At 37.8% G+C, this 19179-nt stretch overlaps 2 protein-coding genes and 1 long non-coding RNA gene across 5 annotated transcripts; all 3 read right to left on the bottom strand.

Annotated features, from left to right (window-relative positions):
* Positions 1-230: 230 nt before the first annotated feature.
* On the bottom strand, positions 231-15038 carry LOC105047304 (uncharacterized). Its single transcript, XM_010926176.4, has 7 exons — positions 14835-15038; positions 12904-13240; positions 12062-12106; positions 2425-2476; positions 2199-2277; positions 1980-2012; positions 231-592 (listed from the first exon to the last, which is right to left on the bottom strand). Exons 1-7 carry the CDS (start codon positions 15036-15038, stop codon positions 539-541), a joined length of 804 nt encoding a protein of 267 aa, XP_010924478.2. The 3' UTR covers positions 231-538.
* LOC140858439 (uncharacterized) lies at positions 9916-12055 on the bottom strand. Its single transcript, XR_012142009.1, has 3 exons — positions 11367-12055; positions 10699-10784; positions 9916-10398 (listed from the first exon to the last, which is right to left on the bottom strand). It is a non-coding gene; the product is annotated as an uncharacterized lncRNA (long non-coding RNA).
* Positions 15039-16484: 1446 nt separating the features above from the next.
* LOC105047406 (inositol oxygenase 1) lies at positions 16485-18956 on the bottom strand. Of its 3 annotated transcripts, none has more exons than XM_010926322.4 (11): positions 18729-18956; positions 18523-18616; positions 18355-18436; positions 18043-18247; positions 17759-17818; positions 17597-17649; positions 17387-17509; positions 17212-17281; positions 17031-17109; positions 16828-16909; positions 16485-16744 (listed from the first exon to the last, which is right to left on the bottom strand). In XM_010926322.4, the coding sequence occupies exons 1-11, from the start codon at positions 18757-18759 to the stop codon at positions 16718-16720; spliced, it is 906 nt and encodes a 301-aa protein (XP_010924624.1). In that variant the 5' UTR covers positions 18760-18956; the 3' UTR covers positions 16485-16717. The 3 variants fall into 3 exon arrangements, with proteins under 3 accessions (XP_010924624.1, XP_073116074.1, XP_029121035.1); XM_073259973.1 differs by having other exon boundaries at positions 16861-16909; XM_029265202.2 differs by having other exon boundaries at positions 18523-18610.
* Positions 18957-19179: the final 223 nt, after the last annotated feature.

The raw sequence follows: 19179 nt of genomic DNA, 5'->3' as shown, positions 1-19179 counted from the left end.
TTTTCCCTTCGAAATGTATGTTCGGACTCACTTAATGCCGCAAAATTTAATCGCATGACCTCCTCATAGGCCATTGGCAATGGTGCCCATCAACAAGCTCACTAAATGGAGATACACAGGGTTTTCATAAGGACACATGCAGTTTTGAAGTGACTGAGCAAAAGTAATGTGAAACAAGTAATGACTGGTATTATGAAGTGATCAGAGACAAATCCAAGCAACAAACAGAATGAAACTGATGCTAGTTGGTAAAGTTCATTAGTCTGAAGAAATAACACATAGAATCAGGTCCGAATTGCAGATACAGGAATTGTAATACAAAATGACATATCCATCAATGTACTACAAGAAAGCATTTTTATGCAACAATCCTTCTAAATTAAAGACAAGGATCAGCACAACTCAGCACGTATGGTGCCAGCTTAGGACTAACAACACATTGGTGCAGTTGCATGACAACGCATTGCTGCCAGTGTGTGCCCATGATGCATGCCAAGCACTAGAATGGTTTCACAGCATGATGCATATCAAGCCATTGCTAGGCCAGTATAGCACTGGAATGGCACCCAAACCTTGGATAAATAAAACATACCTGAATGAAAGACTTATCATCAGCTTAAAAAACCAAGGCACACATTTACAGGAGAGCATAGAAAGTAGCACCAAGAAAGTAAACAGTACAATCAACCTGGTGGAAAGATGACTCAGTAAGTAACCATCAGAACCTAGTTTTCTCTTAACAGGAAGGTAATCTAATGTGAAACATACTGGATAATGGAATAACATATATAGTTGCTTGAAAATTTGACGAGAATGAAACCTCTAGAGAATTGTTCTGCTAAAGAAGAGATGCAAGATAAGTCAGCTACGTGGGTCACCCATTACCAAAAATATTCTGCACATACTACTATAGATAATAACGAAACTTTTTGACGTCTTCTAGTTTAAAGCTAGACACAACAAATGACTTCTGTAAATACCATCATCAACCGTATGCAATGAGCAGAAAGTTCTTATGTCTTAAAAATGCATTTGTTATGATGTGATCGAAAGTCACATGGTAACAGAGCTACATGCTTGGACAGACGGTTGGACCTGTTCCATATTTTGTGTGCCGATAAATACGTGAACTGGTTGGTCCAAATGTGAATAACACTTATACTATAACAATTTGTCTTACACCGCATACAAAAAATTGTCTCCTATTTATCCATGTGCGCCAGATAGTTTAAATGTGTGCAATGGGAACAAGAACAAGCATTTCTTACCAAAATTCATTTTTATGACAGCCAGTTCCCCATTCCCACGTCTGCACTCGCACTCACTTCTAGCAACTAAGCTATAGAAGAGAAGTGCTATTGCAAGAAACATGGGGATTATGACCTATTTAATACATCGCATACAACTTACTAGTGGATTCATTCACAATGAAAGTGGTTCCATTTGAACCAAGACAACCAGAACTGATGTTGTTTTCACCTAAATCGGTCGCATGCTAGCACATATGGTTCGATAAGTATTAGGGACACACGCATGCATGAAAAAACATATATGTTTAAAACTTCAGCCAAAATTTTGATCATTGACAATACAGAACCAATTTATTTGACATGTGACCTGAAAGGAAACACCAAGCCAAAGAGTTCCAAACAAAAGTATACACTATAAACCATAGGTTGAATGGTGGAAAAATCAACTAATGAAAAGGAAATTTATACCAAAGATTACAGGAGGCATTATGATGGAGGAGCTTGCATTTCAGGATGGCAAAGGCTAAAATCTAAGACAAACTTAGAAATGAGAGAACAGAAAATGCTCAGTTGACCAGGGAGGAAGTGCTGGATAGGATCAAATGGTGAATAATTCATAGCTAAGGTCTAATTTATACAGAAAGAGACTAACTAGAAGGGTGAGAAATTGGCAATCTATATTGAGTAAACATAAGCCTTGTGATCATGGACAACACAGAGAAGACATACCTCAAGTCTCACTGCCGTACAGGATATTTTTACCTGGGATTTGATATAATAAAGACATTATGCTGCAATTACAAATTTGTGTTGTGCAATTAATAAAATAGCTTAAATAATAACATGCAAAATCAAACTGATTGGGAAATTCATCTATTTCAAGTGTCAAAGTAATTTTTTTTTTGGGGGAAAAAGAGGGCTTTCCAATATGAAATTATCATAGCATACCTTCCAGTCTATCAAGGTAGGGGCATCTTCAGCCAGATTCTCATTGTCTAAATTGAAAACATCATGAAACTGAAACAACCTACGATAACAAAAATATGGATCTGATATATCAACAATTTGAAGAATAGCTAACATGCTTGATATAATAATTTGGAAATATATGAACTATCTCTAAGAATGTGAATAATGTAATATTTGCAGAGATTAACAGAATAGTAAAGCATACTTCTCTTTGGTGTCATTTTTCTTCGATGAAACTCTAGCTACGGTTTCTAGAACTGCCTAGTCAATCAAAAAAAAAAAAATCACTTTCCCTGATACATGCATGTAGCAAGGAAAAATTAGGCTTTTAGGTGTCACGCCCCAAACCCAATACCTGAGTTGGGCACATGACACGGCCACACAAACCCTAGGGCAGCACCCTAGGATCATGTAAGGCCTAAAATTTTAACACTTCAAAATTTTAAATAACTAATTAAATACCAAATCAATCAACCAATGTCACAACTTCAAATCAAATGCAACTTGTTCAATACAACTATTCAAATGTTCTTTGGCATCAGAGAATTTTAAACTAACTAAATTACTAAAGACTTCGGTCCTCATTTGCTCTCGCCCAAACCATCCAATCTAAGTTTCCTGTGAGTCTGAAAAAAAATAAGAAGAAAAATATGAGCTTCTCCAACTCAGTAAGAATCACTGCACATGTACATCAAGCCAGTAAATAGAATTAATATTTCTAAAACCAATGCAATTGAGAAATCTTCTAGGTATACAATAACTAGAATAATGTCATAAATATGCATATGTATCATCATACATCATCAGGTGGAATCTTCATTCATTGTTGAATTTCATATTGTATCTTCTCATATTTTTGATCTGTCAATGTTTCATCCCTTTTTGGCTTTGGACTAACCCAGACCATACCTCAATCTCTTTCCAATCCAATTATTCTTTCATAAAAACCTTTCAAGGCTGTCCCAGGATGAGCTCCTGGCCTGCTGTCCCACGTACGAAAGCCCGTGAGAGGCTGTCCCAGGCATAAGCTCCTGACGGACTGTCCCAGGCATGAGCTCCTGGCCGGCTGATCCACCTGTAAGCCAGTGGGGGCTGTCCCAGGCATAAGCTCCTGGCCGGCTGATTCATATGTCGGGGTTAGTCCAAAACATACCCTTTTCATTCAATTCTGAATTTTATCGAATTATTTCAAATTACAGAATGAATAAGTTGATAAATCATGTCCATAAGATTCATACCATCAATCATAAAAATTCTTTCATAATATACTCATATAAAAAAAAAATATTCATATAAGCCATATCTCAATGTCTCAAACATAGAAAATTCATCGATTATAATTTCAATATTGCAAATTCAACATATAAAACTAACAAATAAATAACATAAATTTAGCGATGATCATGTACAGGATTCTTACCTCGATAATTGAGAATTCAAATTCACAACCTTATAGTCCGAAAATCAAGTCCTACTCGTTGTCTCCCTGATCGTTAGACTGCTCTCCTATCAAATAAAATAAATTAATTTAATCAAATAAATTTTATATATATATATTGAGGTTATCTAACTCATACCCATGTCCCCCCTTTTATATATATATATATATATAAATATATACATATATATATATATTATGTATTTATATATCTTTATTATTTTTTATTTTTATTCATTATTTTTTATTTATTTAATATATGCATATATATACATATATTATTATTGTTATTATTTTATTTTATTATTATATATATATATATTATTTGGAGAAGAGAGAAGAGGCTTCTTCTCTTCTCTTCTCCACGTTTTTAAAAAAAAACAGGGACCCGAGCCCCCACCGAATTTCTTCCCACATCCCGACCAAGAAAACTCTTCCGGCCACCTTCCCCGGCAGCGTCCGACGCCGGCGATGCTACCAAGTCGGTGGCAGTGCCACCTTCCTCGTTGCCGGCGGCAGAGAAGGAAGACAATCACAAAAACAGGGTATCCCTGTTTGAGCCCGAACCGGAAGCCCGAACCGGCACCTCGCCGGCTTCCAAAAACACCGGTGACTGGAGAATAACAAGGAGAAGAGGAAATACCTTGTTCCGGCGGCCAAAACAGCTCCGGCGACCTCTTTTCTTCCGATCAACCACCACGAAAATCTCTGAGAAAAATCCCTTGATTTACTTCGAAATTTTTGGTTGTGATTTCCTAAGAGAGGACGGGGGATCTTTATACAGGAGGTTTCCTACCCTAGCCGGACTCTTTGAGTCCGATTTTGCCGGTATCGTGAAGGAAGAAGACTCCGGCTAGGAGTCTTCCTCCTTCTCTGTTTTGTTTTTTTTTTTTTTTTTTTTTATGTGTTGTTGGGCCATCTGGGCTACAGGCCCAAGTAAACGGGTTGCTACAATCTCCCCCCCTTAAAAAAATTTCGTCCTCGAAATTTACATACCTGAGTTTTTAAAGAGTTGTGGATACTTGATCTTCATTTCTGTCTCGAGTTCCCATGTAGCCTCTCTCTCGCTATGATTGCTCCATTGGATCTTCACATAAGGAATAATTCGATGTCGTAACACCTGATCTTTCTTGTCAACAATCCGTACTGGATATTCTTCATAAGTCATATCCTTCTGAAGACGCAAAGGTTCATAACTCATCACATGACTTGGATCTGGAATATACTTCCTCAACATCGATACATGAAATACATCATGAACACCAGATAAAGCCGGTGGTAATGCTAATCGATATGCAACCTCTCCAATTCTGTCTAAAATTTCAAAAGGGCCAATATACCTTGGACTCAACTTACCACGAACTCCAAATCTCATTACACCTTTAGTGGGAGAAATTCTCAGAAAAACATGATCGCCTACATGAAATTCCAGCTCCCTTCTTCTATTATCAGTATAACTCTTTTGCCTGCTCTGAGCCGTACGAAGTCGTTCCTGAATCATGTGTACTTTTTTCACTGTCTGCTGCACTATTTCTGGTCCCAACAGTTTTCTTTCCCCCACCTCATCCCAACAAATGGGCGATCTACATTTTCTTCCATATAATGCCTCGAAAGGAGCCATCTGAATGCTTGCTTGGTAGCTATTATTATAAGCGAACTCAACCAATGATAAGTGATTATCCCATGCTCCGCCTATGTCCATGACACAAGCCCTTAACATATCCTCTAGGATCTGTATGGTTCGTTCTGATTGTCCGTCAGTTTGAGGATGAAAAGCTGTACTGAAATTTAATTTGGTTCCAAGAGCTTTATGAAGACTCTTCCAAAACTGCGAAACAAATCTACTATCTCGATCTGACACAATAGTAACTGGTACTCCATGCAGTCGTACAATCTGCTCTATATATAAGCCTGCCAATCTTTCTAAGGAGAGACCAATCCGAAAGGGTAAGAAATGTGCTGATTTCGTCAATCGATCAACAATTACCCATACAGCATTATTATTTCGAAATTTTTTGGTAATCCAATCACAAAATCCATAGTAATATGCTCCCATTTCCACTGAGGAATAAGAAGAGACTGCAGTGGTCCTGCTGGTCTTTGATGTTCAGCTTTTACTTGTTGACATACCAAACATTGGGCTACAAATTGTGCAATATCCCTTTTCATACCAGACCACCAAAAATTTCTTTTCAAATCTTGATACATCTTTGTGCTTCCAGGATGCATAGTGTAAGCCGAACAGTGAGCTTCCTCTAGGATCTCGTCTCTTAATCCTGAAATCTTGGGAACACATAGTCTGTTATCAAATCTCAATGACCCATCCTCATGTATCCAAAATTTTGTCTGTATACCGGATTTCACTGCATCTATGACCTTTTGTAACTCTGAATCCTCCTTTTGAGCTGCTTTAATCTTTTCAATCAAAGTAGGCTGTAGTACAAGATTTGCAAGCTGAACTTGAGAATCATGTGGTCGTATTTCAATTCCTGATTTCTCCAAATCCAGCAATATAGATTTTTGTGAGGTAATTAGAGCAGCCAATTCACCAAAAAATTTTCTACTTAGAGCATCGGCTACAATATTTGCTTTCCCGAGATGATAATTTATTGTCACGTCATAGTCCTTCAATAGTTCCAGCCATCTTCTTTGTCTCATATTTAACTCCTTCTGAGTAAAGATATATTTTAAGCTTTTATGATCCGTGAAAATCTCGCAATGCTCTCCATATAAGTAATGCCTCCATATTTTTAAAGCAAAAACTACAGCTGCTAATTCTAGGTCATGAGTAGGATAATTCCGCTCATATAACTTCAGTTGTCGAGAGGCATAAGCTATCACCTTTCCTTTTTGCATCAAAACACAACCGAGACCTTTACGAGAAGCATCGCTATAGATAGTGAAACCCTCTGTCCCAGATGGAATGGTTAAGATTGGAGCAGTCACCAATCGTCTTTTTAACTCTTGGAAGCTTTGCTCACATTCGTCTGTCCATTCAAACTTTACTTGTTTCTGTGTTAGACGAGATAGAGGCATAGCAATACTAGAGAAACCTTCCACAAACCTTCGATAATAGCCAGCTAATCCCAAAAAGCTGCGTATCTCTGATACGTTAGTGGGTCGGCTCCAGTCAACTACTGCCTCCACTTTCCTTGGGTCAACTGAGACACCCTCCTTGGAGATGACATGCCCGAGAAAAGTAACACTGCTCATCCAAAATTCACATTTTTGTAGCTTTGCATACAGCTTCTTTTCCCTCAGAGTTTGTAATACAGTCCTCAAATGTTCTTCATGCTCGAATGAGCTTTTCGAGTAAATCAAAATGTCATCAATAAATACAACTACAAATCGATCCAAGTATGATGCAAATACTCGATTCATAAGATCCATAAAGGCTGCCGGTGCATTGGTCAGACCAAAAGGCATGACCAAAAATTCATAATGCCCATATCTAGTCCGAAAGGCTGTTTTTGATATGTCTCCCGGCTGTATCTTCAACTGATGGTAACCAGAACGAAGATCAATTTTTGAGAAGACCTGAGCCCCTTGCAACTGATCAAACAGATCATCGATTCGTGGTAAAGGATATTTGTTTCGCACTGTTACCTTGTTTAATTCACAATAATCTATGCAAAGCCGAAGGCTACCATCTTTCTTCTTTACAAAAAGTACTGGAGCTCCCCAAGGTGACACACTAGGTCTAATGAATCCTTTGTCCAACAACTCTTGCAATTGTTTTTGTAATTCTTTCAATTCTGCTGGAGCCATTCGATAAGGAGCTTTAGAAACTGAACTCGTACCAGAGATCAGGTCAATAGAAAATTCAATCTCTCGATCAGGAGGTAGTCCAGGTAGGTCATCAGTAAAAACATCAGAAAATTCCTTCACAATAGGGATATCCTCTAACTTGAGTTTTTCATTCTGAGTTTCTAATACAGTGGCTAGAAATCCTTCACATCCTTTTCTAAGAAATTTCTGAGCATGAATAACCGAGATGAACTTCTGGTGAAAGAAAGATTTAGTACTCTTAAAACTAAACTCTGACTGATCTGGAATTTGAAACATTATTGTCTTTTGAAAGCAGTCAACTGTAGCATGATATGCTGCTAACCAATCCATCCCCAAGATTAGATCAAAGTCCTTCATCTCTAAGACTAATAAGTCTGCTTTCATCTCCCTATCCTCGATACTTAGCACACAATCTTTGCAAATTGAATTTACCAAGATCACCTCTCCACTTGGTGTACAGACACAGAGATTATTTTCTAAAGGTGTAGGAGACATCTCTTTATTCTTCTTAATAAAACTAGTTGCTATAAAGGAGTGGGTAGCTCCAGGATCAAATAGAGCATAGACATTGTTGGATGCAATTTTAATCATACCTGTCAGATATTCATTTATCATTCAGTGCTATATGTCCTTATATATCTAAGCATATAATAATTCATGACATATATATAAAAGAATTTTTTAAGAGATCGATTCAGTACCTGTCACCACTGAGTTAGAAGCATTAGCATCCTGTTGTGTAAGTGCATAGACTCGTCCTTGGGTCTTTGATTTTTGTTGTCCCGCATCTTGTCTTTGTACATCTTGGGGTGCTCGATTTGCAGGAGTATTCTGATAATTTTGAGGCATCTGCTGTCTCTGAGATTCTCCTCCATTGCGGCATACAATTGCTTTGTGGCCATCTCGTCCACATTTGTAACATTGTCCCCCAGGCCATGTGCAATCTCGTTTAAGATGGGGTCCTCCACATCTATAACATATAATGCTCCCCTGATATTGAGTTTTACTTTCAACTGCAGACTGGCTTGGTTTTGGGGTTTTTGGCTTGAAGGCCTTGCTACTTTGACCTTGAGAATCAGTTGCTCGATCCCTTTTCTTCATACTTTTCTCTCTTGCTGCTTGAGCATCATTGAGTCCTTTTTCTATTATTAAGCATTTGTTTACGACTTCTTTATAAGTGGGCAGCTCAAAGACAGTCACCAACTATTGGATTCTATCCCTTAATCCATTCTCAAATTTTCTGGCTCGAACATTTTCTTCAGCTATTAATGCGGGGGCATATCTAGACAATTCTTCAAATTTGGCTGCATATTGAGCAACTGTCATGTGGCCCTGAACCAGTCGATCAAACTCTCGAAATTTCTGGAGTCGGATACTCTGGGGAAAATACTTCTCATAGAAAACTTTTCTAAATTCTTCCCATGTAAAAGGTACATCATTTGGCCCTAGCTTTCCAATTTCATCTCCCACCAATCGGCTGCCTCACCTTGTAACATAAATGTGGCAAAGGTGACCTTGTCTTCAGCAGGATATCTCAAAGCATGGAAAACTTTCTCTATTGCTTTTAGCCAGCTTTCAGCTTCCATAGGATCTGAGGTTCCTGAGAATGCCGGTGGTGCATATTTTTTGAAATCTAATAAATTGATCTGACGTTCATACTGATTTTCAGCTCTTTGTTGCTGCTGGGACTGCCGCTCCTGAAATATTTGTTGTATGATCTGCTGTTGGTGTCCCTGTTGCACCTCCAATATCCTCCTCATATCTTCCCTTGCAGCCACTTGTTGTTGAACCAGTACTTGCATTAACTGAGCTGTAGTAATTTGTTCCCCAGGTTGAATTTCAGGTTCTCCTGGAGTTTCTTCCCCGGGAGTGACCTCTGCCGGCTCAGTAGGATGTTCTTGTTGTGGTGCTTCATCATCCGATGAGGGTGGAGCATTTTCTCGTGGTGTAGCTGGCTCCCAAGCATTAGAGCCATCCGCAAAACGAGTAGGTCTCCGATTTCGCCCACGCTCAGTCCCTCTTGCCATGACAACCTACACAGTTTCACTTGAGTCAAAAATTTAAGAATAGTATTTCATATTAGTCAATTTCCATCTAAAGGTCTACCCATAAACTCTCTCTCTAAAATAAACCTTAGGATTCCTAAACCTAGGCTCTGATACCACTCTGTCACGCCCAAACCCAATACCTGAGTTGGGCACATGACACGGCCACACAAACCCTAGGGCAGCACCCTAGGATCATGTAAGGCCTAAAATTTTAACACTTCAAAATTTTAAATAACTAATTAAATACCAAATCAATCAACCAATGTCACAACTTCAAATCAAATGCAACTTGTTCAATACAACTATTCAAATGTTCTTTGGCATCAGAGAATTTTAAACTAACTAAATTACTAAAGACTTCAGTCCTCATTTGCTCTCGTCCAAACCATCCAATCTAAGTTTCCTGTGAGTCTGAAAAAAAATAAGAAGAAAAATATGAGCTTCTCCAACTCAGTAAGAATCACTGCACATGTACATCAAGCCAGTAAATAGAATTAATATTTCTAAAACCAATGCAATTGAGAAATCTTCTAGGTATACAATAACTAGAATAATGTCACAAATATGCATATGTATCATCATACATCATCAGGTGGAATCTTCATTCATTGTTGAATTTCATATTGTATCTTCTCATATTTTTGATCTGTCAATGTTTCATCCCTTTTTGGCTTTGGACTAACCCAGACCATACCTCAATCTCTTTCCAATCCAATTATTCTTTCATAAAAGCCTTTCAAGGCTGTCCCAGGATGAGCTCCTGGCCTGCTGTCCCACGTACGAAAGCCCATGAGAGGCTGTCCCAGGCATAAGCTCCTGGCGGGCTGTCCCAGGCATGAGCTCCTGGCCGGCTGATCCACCTGTAAGCCAGTGGGGGCTGTCCCAGGCATAAGCTCCTGGCCGGCTGATTCATATGTCGGGGTTAGTCCAAAACATACCCTTTTCATTCAATTCTGAATTTTATCGAATTATTTCAAATTACAGAATGAATAAGTTGATAAATCATGTCCATAAGATTCATACCATCAATCATAAAAATTCTTTCATAATATACTCATATAAAAAAAAATATTCATATAAGCCATATCTCAATGTCTCAAACATAAAAAATTCATCGATTATAATTTCAATATTGCAAATTCAACATATAAAACTAACAAATAAATAACATAAATTTAGCGATGATCATGTACAGGATTCTTACCTCGATAATTGAGAATTCAAATTCACAACCTTATAGTCCGAAAATCAAGTCCTACTCGTTGTCTCCCTGATCGTTAGACTGCTCTCCTATCAAATAAAATAAATTAATTTAATCAAATAAATTTTATATATATATATTGAGGTTATCTAACTCATACCCATGTCCCCCCTTTTATATATATATATATATATAAATATATATACATATATATATATATATTATGTATTTATATATCTTTATTATTTTTTATTTTTATTCATTATTTTTTATTTATTTAATATATGCATATATATACATATATTATTATTGTTATTATTTTATTTTATTATTATATATATATATATATATTATTTGGAGAAGAGAGAAGAGGCTTCTTCTCTTCTCTTCTCCACGTTTTTAAAAAAAACAGGGACCCGAGCCCCCACCGAATTTCTTCCCACATCCCGACCAAGAAAACTCTTCCGGCCACCTTCCCCGGCAGCGTCCGACGCCGGCGATGCTACCAAGTCGGTGGCAGTGCCACCTTCCTCGTTGCCGGCGGCAGAGAAGGAAGACAATCACAAAAACAGGGTATCCCTGTTTGAGCCCGAACCGGAAGCCCGAACCGGCACCTCGCCGGCTTCCAAAAACACCGGTGACTGGAGAATAACAAGGAGAAGAGGAAATACCTTGTTTCGGCGGCCAAAACAGCTCCGGCGACCTCTTTTCTTCCGATCAACCACCACGGAAATCTCTGAGAAAAATCCCTCAAATCCCTTGATTTACTTCAAAATTTTTGGTTGTGATTTCCTAAGAGAGGACGGGGGATCTTTATACAGGAGGTTTCCTACCCTAGCCGGACTCTTTGAGTCCGATTTTGCCGGTATCGTGAAGGAAGAAGACTCCGGCTAGGAGTCTTCCTCCTTCTCTGTTTTGTTTTTTTTTTTTTTTTTTTTTTTTTTATGTGTTGTTGGGCCATCTGGGCTACAGGCCCAAGTAAACGGGTTGCTACATTAGGTGAACTTTACTTCGACAAAACAATAGCATAGAAGCTAGAGTGAAGAATAAGAAGGAAAAAAGAATTGAATTCTAGGCAACAGATTGTCCTATGAAAGACTATAATCATTTCCTCTAGCCAATAATAAATTTCCTGGAGCTGGAAAAGAAACAGAGACACCCACTTAACAAAGAGGGGGGGTAAGATACAGATTATAATTCACCAGATGAGGACGTTTGGTCATATATAAGAAGATAGGTCATATACATATGACATCCTTCATTTGTTGCAAAGAAATGCCATTCAACTTACTTATCTCATACTTATGCAAAACAAGAAAGAAAGAAAGGAATTGAAAAACATGCAAAGAAGAAGAAGAAAGCTAACGTGTTCCTTGGCAACACTTTTCGTAGAAGCCACCAGGATCAGTTTCTGTGAAATAGATTAAAAATAAAAAAATCAGAGCAGGCAAAAATGTTATGTACTGTGAAATACTAGTGTTCGTTTTATTCTTCAGTGCATATTCCAACTATGAAACACTACGAGAGAACAACCTGCCTAAATGATGCCATGTTTGAATACTTTCAATCCATTGTATAATGATGTTGGGTGGGAGAAAAAAAAAATCCAGTGAGCTCTTTGAACAGAGATAACGAATTGTGACCAAATTGTTTTCCCAAATAACAAAAAAGGCATATCATTTGCCAAGAATACTAAATGCTACGGGAGAGTGAGTGAATCCTCATAAAACCAAGAAGGGCATAAGAGGGTGTTTGGTTAACAAAAAACTTTACAAACATTCAATCAGATCTAGCACTTCATATAGCCGTTTCAGACAAATTCTTTCTAAAGAACTGTTTTCTTTAATCTTTTTTCCTAATTAGCGCCAGATTTTTAGGCACTTCATGTACGCATTTCAGCATCAAATAAAGCAAAATGCAAACAAAATCTTTATACATAACTTTTTTCTTTAATCTTGGTCCAAATTAGCACTAGATTTAGAAAAATATCTACACTATAAAGTACTCTAAAGACCAAGAGAGGAAGTGCGAGGCACGGGCTGGATCACCGCGCATCAAGATCCCCCCGAATCCCTAATTCCATGATCAATAACCCTAATTTGAGAATTTTAACTCCTTTTGCATCACCTTGCCAGCAGAAGGGATCAAGCGAAGCCAACAAAGGGAGATTCGAGGGGAAGAAATTTTGAGGGAATCAGATCTATGGACCTCCATCGGTCTGCTCGCTTTCGGGGAATTCCTTCCTGAGAGCTTGATCAATCATGTTGGCAAAGCTCTCGTGGGCCGGCAATGCCCTCAACGCATCCGTCGCGTTGCTCCGCTCCGCCCTGCAGCCGCCAACGCCGCCGGGGGCGGAGAGGAGGCCGTGGAGAGAAGAAACAAGACGAGAGAGTTGGGAGGAGAAAGGGAGAAACAAGACGAGCGTGAGGCAGAAAATACAGACGGGGAAATTTCGCCTTTTGGTAAAAGGCGGGGAGTGGGAGTGAGATCGCCACCGTATGCCCTCACTGGTGGTTCTTGCGCAACGGGCGCGGGACAAATTTCTTTACCGCTTTTTTTTTTAATATTAATTTTAAAAAATAAAACTGAAAATTACAGATTTTTTTTATTAATAGAGTTGCCGTTCCAATAATTTTTTTAAAATAATATTCTCTCTATTCTCTATTTTTAATATATATTTTTTTATTAATATATGCTATGCGGTTACAAAATATATGCTACAAATATTAAGTAAGCCATGCACACTTTTAAATAAATTGATATACATAAAATTTATTAATATATAATATATAATTGATAAAATATATTTAATAAATTAGTCATTTAGTAATTTAATATATATTTTTAAATAAATTAATATATAATTTTTAAAATATTATATTCATTGGTACATACTATATGACCCGATGATATACACTTATCAATTTTCTGATACATATTACAAACTTCTTTGATATATATCTAGTAAGAATCTAATACACATATTCAAATAAATCATATACGATTTTTAGGACATGCTTTTTTTTTTGAGGATATATGTTAGATCATTGTTGAATATGTATCAAAGAAGTTTACAGTATGTATCAAAAAGTCGATGAATATGTATCACCAAATCATATAGTATGTATTAATAAATATAATATTTCAAAAATTATGTACCAATTTACTTGAAATTATATATTGGATTGCAAAATGACTAATTTACTAAGTATATATTACCTAGCCGTATATTATGCATTGGTGAATTTCGTATTTTGAAAACTATGTATTGATTTATTTGGAGATCTGTATTGACTTACATAATGATTCATTTATTTAGTATATATCATATGGTTATATAGCATGTATCGGTAGAAATATGTACTAGAAATATAAAGAAAGAGAATATTATATTTTTTAATTATAAAATTAATAAATTTAGTAATAAAAAAATTTTAATTTTGAAATTTATTTTTTAAAATTAATATATATAAGCTAACATTGAGAATACCATACTTAAGATGCAAAAAACATGCATGTAAGCTAACAAAAAAAGGTATTCATAAAATAAATATAATTTTAGGTGGTCGAAAAATTTTGAATTGCATATGTTGATTCAATTGAATAAGAAATAAAAATGTCAAATAGTAATTGCTGTAGCATAGCAGCAACAAAGTAATTATTTTTTGAGCGAAAGTAATGGATATTTTGTGTTACCAATAATAAGCATGCACAGAAGAATATTTGAAATATTTAGGGTTGGAACTGGGTCGGACTAGGTTGGGCCAGACCTTTAGTCGAGCTCGGTCCGAAAAAATTTTTCAGACTTCGAACCGAGCTTGCACATGATTATTTTAAAAAAAAAGGAGCCCGAGCCCAAGCTCAAGTCAAGCCTGAGCCCAATTGGGCCAACCCGAGCCTGATTGCACCGACCCCCCTCCTCCATGTCTTCTCTATCCCCCAGCCGCACCCGCATGATCGCTGTCGCATCCACCCACTACCGTTGGAGTGCCCACCCACTACCGTCATGTCGACTCGTCGGGGGTGCAGGAGGAGGAGGAGGGGGCCGCCGCGGTGGCGGCGACCATGTACTAGACACCTGGGCTGGGCGGAGTAGGAGGTAGATCGGGAGAGGACAAAACCTTGACAGACTGAAATACCTTGACGTGGGAGAGATTGATGATGACGTCTTGGCTAGTCTCCATGACGAGGAGGCGGGCTTCATCATCGACATCGACACAGAGAGCGGAGACGGCCTCGATGGCGGTCTGGAGGTAGTGGAGGAAGGAGGAGATGATGATGCGGTGGATGGGGAAGCCGAGGGCCCTCAGTCTCTTCCCGGGAGGAGGAGGCTTCATTGCCATTGGAAGTTTTGGCCGATGGATTGCTTCGTCGGCGATGTGAGAAGACGAAGACGATGATGATCGGTGGACGGACAAGGACAACGGTCCACTACACGGCTAGGGGCTAGGGTATCGTATGAAAAATTTGGGAAGATCGAAATTTGAAGATGAAAGGCTAGGGGCTGGATGACTAGCTATAATCCTATTTGGCTCAAGCCCCAGGCCCAAGGAGAGTAACTCATAAAAATTAAGAACTAGGCTTGGGCTAACGGGCTGAAATTTGGACTGGATTTGGGCCAAAAATGATGAGCTGAACTTCGGATCGGGCCCGGATTGGGCCAAAGGTATATCCGAATCCGGTCCGAAAGATAAATGGGCTCTATAATTCAGTACAAATCCAGTCTGAACTGTTTCGAATTTAGTCCGAAGTCGGACCAATCGAAGCCCATTTCCAGCCCTATAAATATTATATGACAGTACAAATATTATACTATCCGAGCCATCGGTTTGAGGTTACAATACAACTTTTGAGTTTATTTGTGAAGGCAATAAATTGTAATGGATATTTTTCCTACCTTTCGAGAAAAAAAAAAAAGAAAACTTGCTGGATATTTTTTCTCGGATCATGATGCCTGTTTTTTTACGTGATGCTAAGTGCAGCCATACATCCTTCCATGGGCCCTCGGTGGTTTCATCACCAAGTTGAGATATTTCTTCCACCGAGTAAGAGTTTTCTGAGGGATCTCTCCCTCTTTCTATCAAGAAGATATTTGGTTGGCAACTAAATTCAAAATTAAAATAAGAATTACAATGGTCACATTCTTCGAAACATTTGATTTGTGACCAGAATCGAAATCGAAATAAAAATTTGAATATTTAAGAAAAAATAGAGATTGAGTTTTAAATAGATGGAACCATTCCAATTCCGTCCCATAATCAAAATCAGAATGGGACTTCTTCTAACCAAATGATTGGAATTGGAGCCACCTATTCACATTCCGATTCTAAACCCCAATTTTTTCCATCCAAATACCTTCTAAATCTTTTATAAGAGTCTACCTTAAAATTTGGAGGGGGTGAGTCTAGCTCGGGTAATATAGTGCATTCTTGTCTCAAGTGCCAGGGTTATTGCCATAAAATTTTTGATTGCTAGATCTAGGCGATCTAAATATCCATGTTAGGCCAGATTCAAGTGGGACTAGGATATCAACAGTACCATCATGCTATGATTGTAAATAGCACCTAGCTGTACTTAGCTTTTTGCACGAATTTACAGGGATAGTTACATTTAAAATGTTCTCTCTCCCTATCCCAACCGCTCTTTATTTCAAAGTGCATTGCGCATGCCATGATTAGATCTTGGTAAGCTTTTTTCATTTCGAGTTCATTAAAATTTTTGAAAAAATTCAGATTTTTCCCTTAAAAAGATTCTCAAGTATAGCTAAAGAGATTGGATAATTTAAAATATACATAAATCCATCAACATGGATTAATTACATGACTGGACAATTATTTTTTTATGGATTAATTACTGATCTTTGCCCCACTTTCTCACTCTCAAACAGAGGAGGAGGAAAAGTAAAGAGAAGAAGCATATTATTATGGCTTTCAAACAGATTGCTTCTTCTTTCACCAGCTGCCATGGGTTCGAACAAGATAATGAAATATATTATCCACCAAATAGAGTAGGATTTTGTGCTTCACCATCTCAGCTTGGCAGGGAAGTACTGCAACATAAATTCCGTATCAGTAAACATGTATCGAATAATATCAGAAAAAGGAAAAACTACTTTCAATTTAATGTAGCGACCTTTTCGGTGAGGGATAGATAGTATGGCTTCACCTTCTCAACGTCAATTCTAACTTTGCTCTTGCTGTAGAGGTCATATTTGCTGTATATTATAGGAAAAATTAGTCAAAGAGATGATTTTTTTTTTTAATATATCTAAATTAACAGCAGGATTTTAAACTCCAATGTATCTAAATTTTAGGCTACAAAGAGATAGATGTTACTTGAATATTTTCAGCCATTTCAGATTTTCTTCATCCTCCTCATTCATTAAGTGTTTATAGGCCCGTTCCTTGTGCAGTGCTGAATGATGACGGGATATATAATGTTAGTTTCAAATAAGGGGAACTACTAATCTATTTAAGAGAGACTGCCAAAGAAGCTATTAAGTTCTCGAGACTTAACGATAGAATGAATGGTATCTGATAATGAACAATGCGGCTGAAGGTAGAGTAGTTTTGTTTTCCTTGGCCACCTAGAATTTAACCCAACAAAAGGGATATAATACCAACTTTAGCAAACATAAGGAGAATTATTTCATGTTTGATTGACAAGGATATGGAGGTTACTGCATAATTACCATGTGCATATAACCATCATGCCCCCATGACATCAATACGTTGTCAAGTCCACATCCTTCAGAGTAGATTCCGTGCTTGGTGTTGTACTTAGGATTGTCGTTGTCAGGATTCTCTTGAAAAAACTGCGGTAATTTGCCATGGAATCAAGTTAGATATTTGCTACAAACCATGCAAAACACTAATTTGTTAAATTTAGATAAGGGATAAACCTTATGATGAACGTTGGATTCGTCAAAAGCACAACCCACAGGGAACGTGTCACCTACGAAATGGATCCTTATTAGTAATTTGAGGAGAAGAACAGGTGAGCCAATAGTAATGGCTTCCTTAAAAGAATCAAAGAACATTAAAATGTAAAATATGTTGCTCACCAACAACGGCCCATTGAGGAAGTTGTCCAAAGCTAGGATGAAGAAGAACTTTTCCCAGATCTGAACCACATAAGAAAAAGAAAGCCAATTAGATTTTTCTTCCATTGAGAAGTTTCAAAGGCACACTCTATCCCATAAAGACGCATATATAAAAACTTTGAGATGTTTAGAAATTGTGTTGAACAAAGAAAATCGTATCAAACAGTGCTCCTTGGAGGAAAGAGACTAGAACATCTGGTTGTGGTTATTATATGAGCTGTTGGAGTAGAATTGCATGCACGCACCATGTATAAGGCCAGTGAGATGCAACCAATCTTCATTAGGATAATCCTTCCTAATAGCTTCAGCAGTCTGGAGCAAATGCTCGATCTGAGGTTCATCGAGATCGGGATCGCTTTCATCCACAAACTCGTTGAGTAGCTCACAGCATTCCCAAATACTCATCTCCGCTTTGTTCAGTTTGCCATACTCCTCCCTCATCTTCTTTACCTGCATAAACAATAAGTGTAATTGCTATGACCAAAAATTGAAACACATAGCTTGAAAAGGAGCAAAAACATTCAACCATCAACAAATAAGAAGCATGTTTTACATACAAATTCAACCGTTTGATACATGTGCTGCTTCCGATAGAACTCTTCGACGGTGTCCTTCCTCTCTGAATTGGCTTCATAGTCCCTGCAATGCTCTCTCTCTGGGTTAAGCACTGATGGGAATTTATATATATAGCAGAGAGGCTGACAAACTAAGGGGAAAAAATGTACCTAAAAGTATTGCCAAACGCGTTATTGCCAGGAACAACAAATCCAGCATTCGACACCAAGTCGATAGGGAGCTTCTTTTCCTCAGCTCCTGTTGCTAAAATTAAAAGAGAAACAATATCAGGAAACATAACACATCATTGATGGTAAAGCCAAGCATTAACTTCACCAACTTTGACGAGAAAACAAGGGAAGCCCAATGAACTTACCAGGTTGAGGCTTTTCTTCGACAATAGTCATCTTCTTTTAAGGTTAGATAATCTTTTCCAAGAATAAGGATGGGATTACGGCAATGCGGTTCTTCTGCCTGGTGTGGAGAAAGAGGAGGAAGGGAAGGGTATATATAAGATGGAGTGGGGTTTTAGGAGCCTAAAAATGAGTAGAAGCGTGGCAATAACCAATATCTGGAAACATGGCATTCATTTAGAGATCACATAGGGCCTTGATGACTATTTATGGGAAGGAAAAGTGGAGAAGATATTAACTGGAGGATTGAGAATTGTTAAAGATTTAGAGGATAAAGATAAGACGATTCGAAGGATGAGTCAGCAATGGCGTGGAAATTCCAGAATTGTTGGAGATCTACGCAGCTTTAACGGGTTGACTGCGTAAATTAGAAACAGCTGGAATAAACTTGGAATAGTAAAAGGAGTAAGGATG

The sequence above is a fragment of the Elaeis guineensis genome, chromosome 6, assembly GCF_000442705.2.
Source record: "Elaeis guineensis isolate ETL-2024a chromosome 6, EG11, whole genome shotgun sequence".
In the NCBI taxonomy this organism is placed as follows: domain Eukaryota; kingdom Viridiplantae; phylum Streptophyta; class Magnoliopsida; order Arecales; family Arecaceae; genus Elaeis; species Elaeis guineensis.
This window is presented reverse-complemented; position numbering and strand designations above follow the sequence as displayed.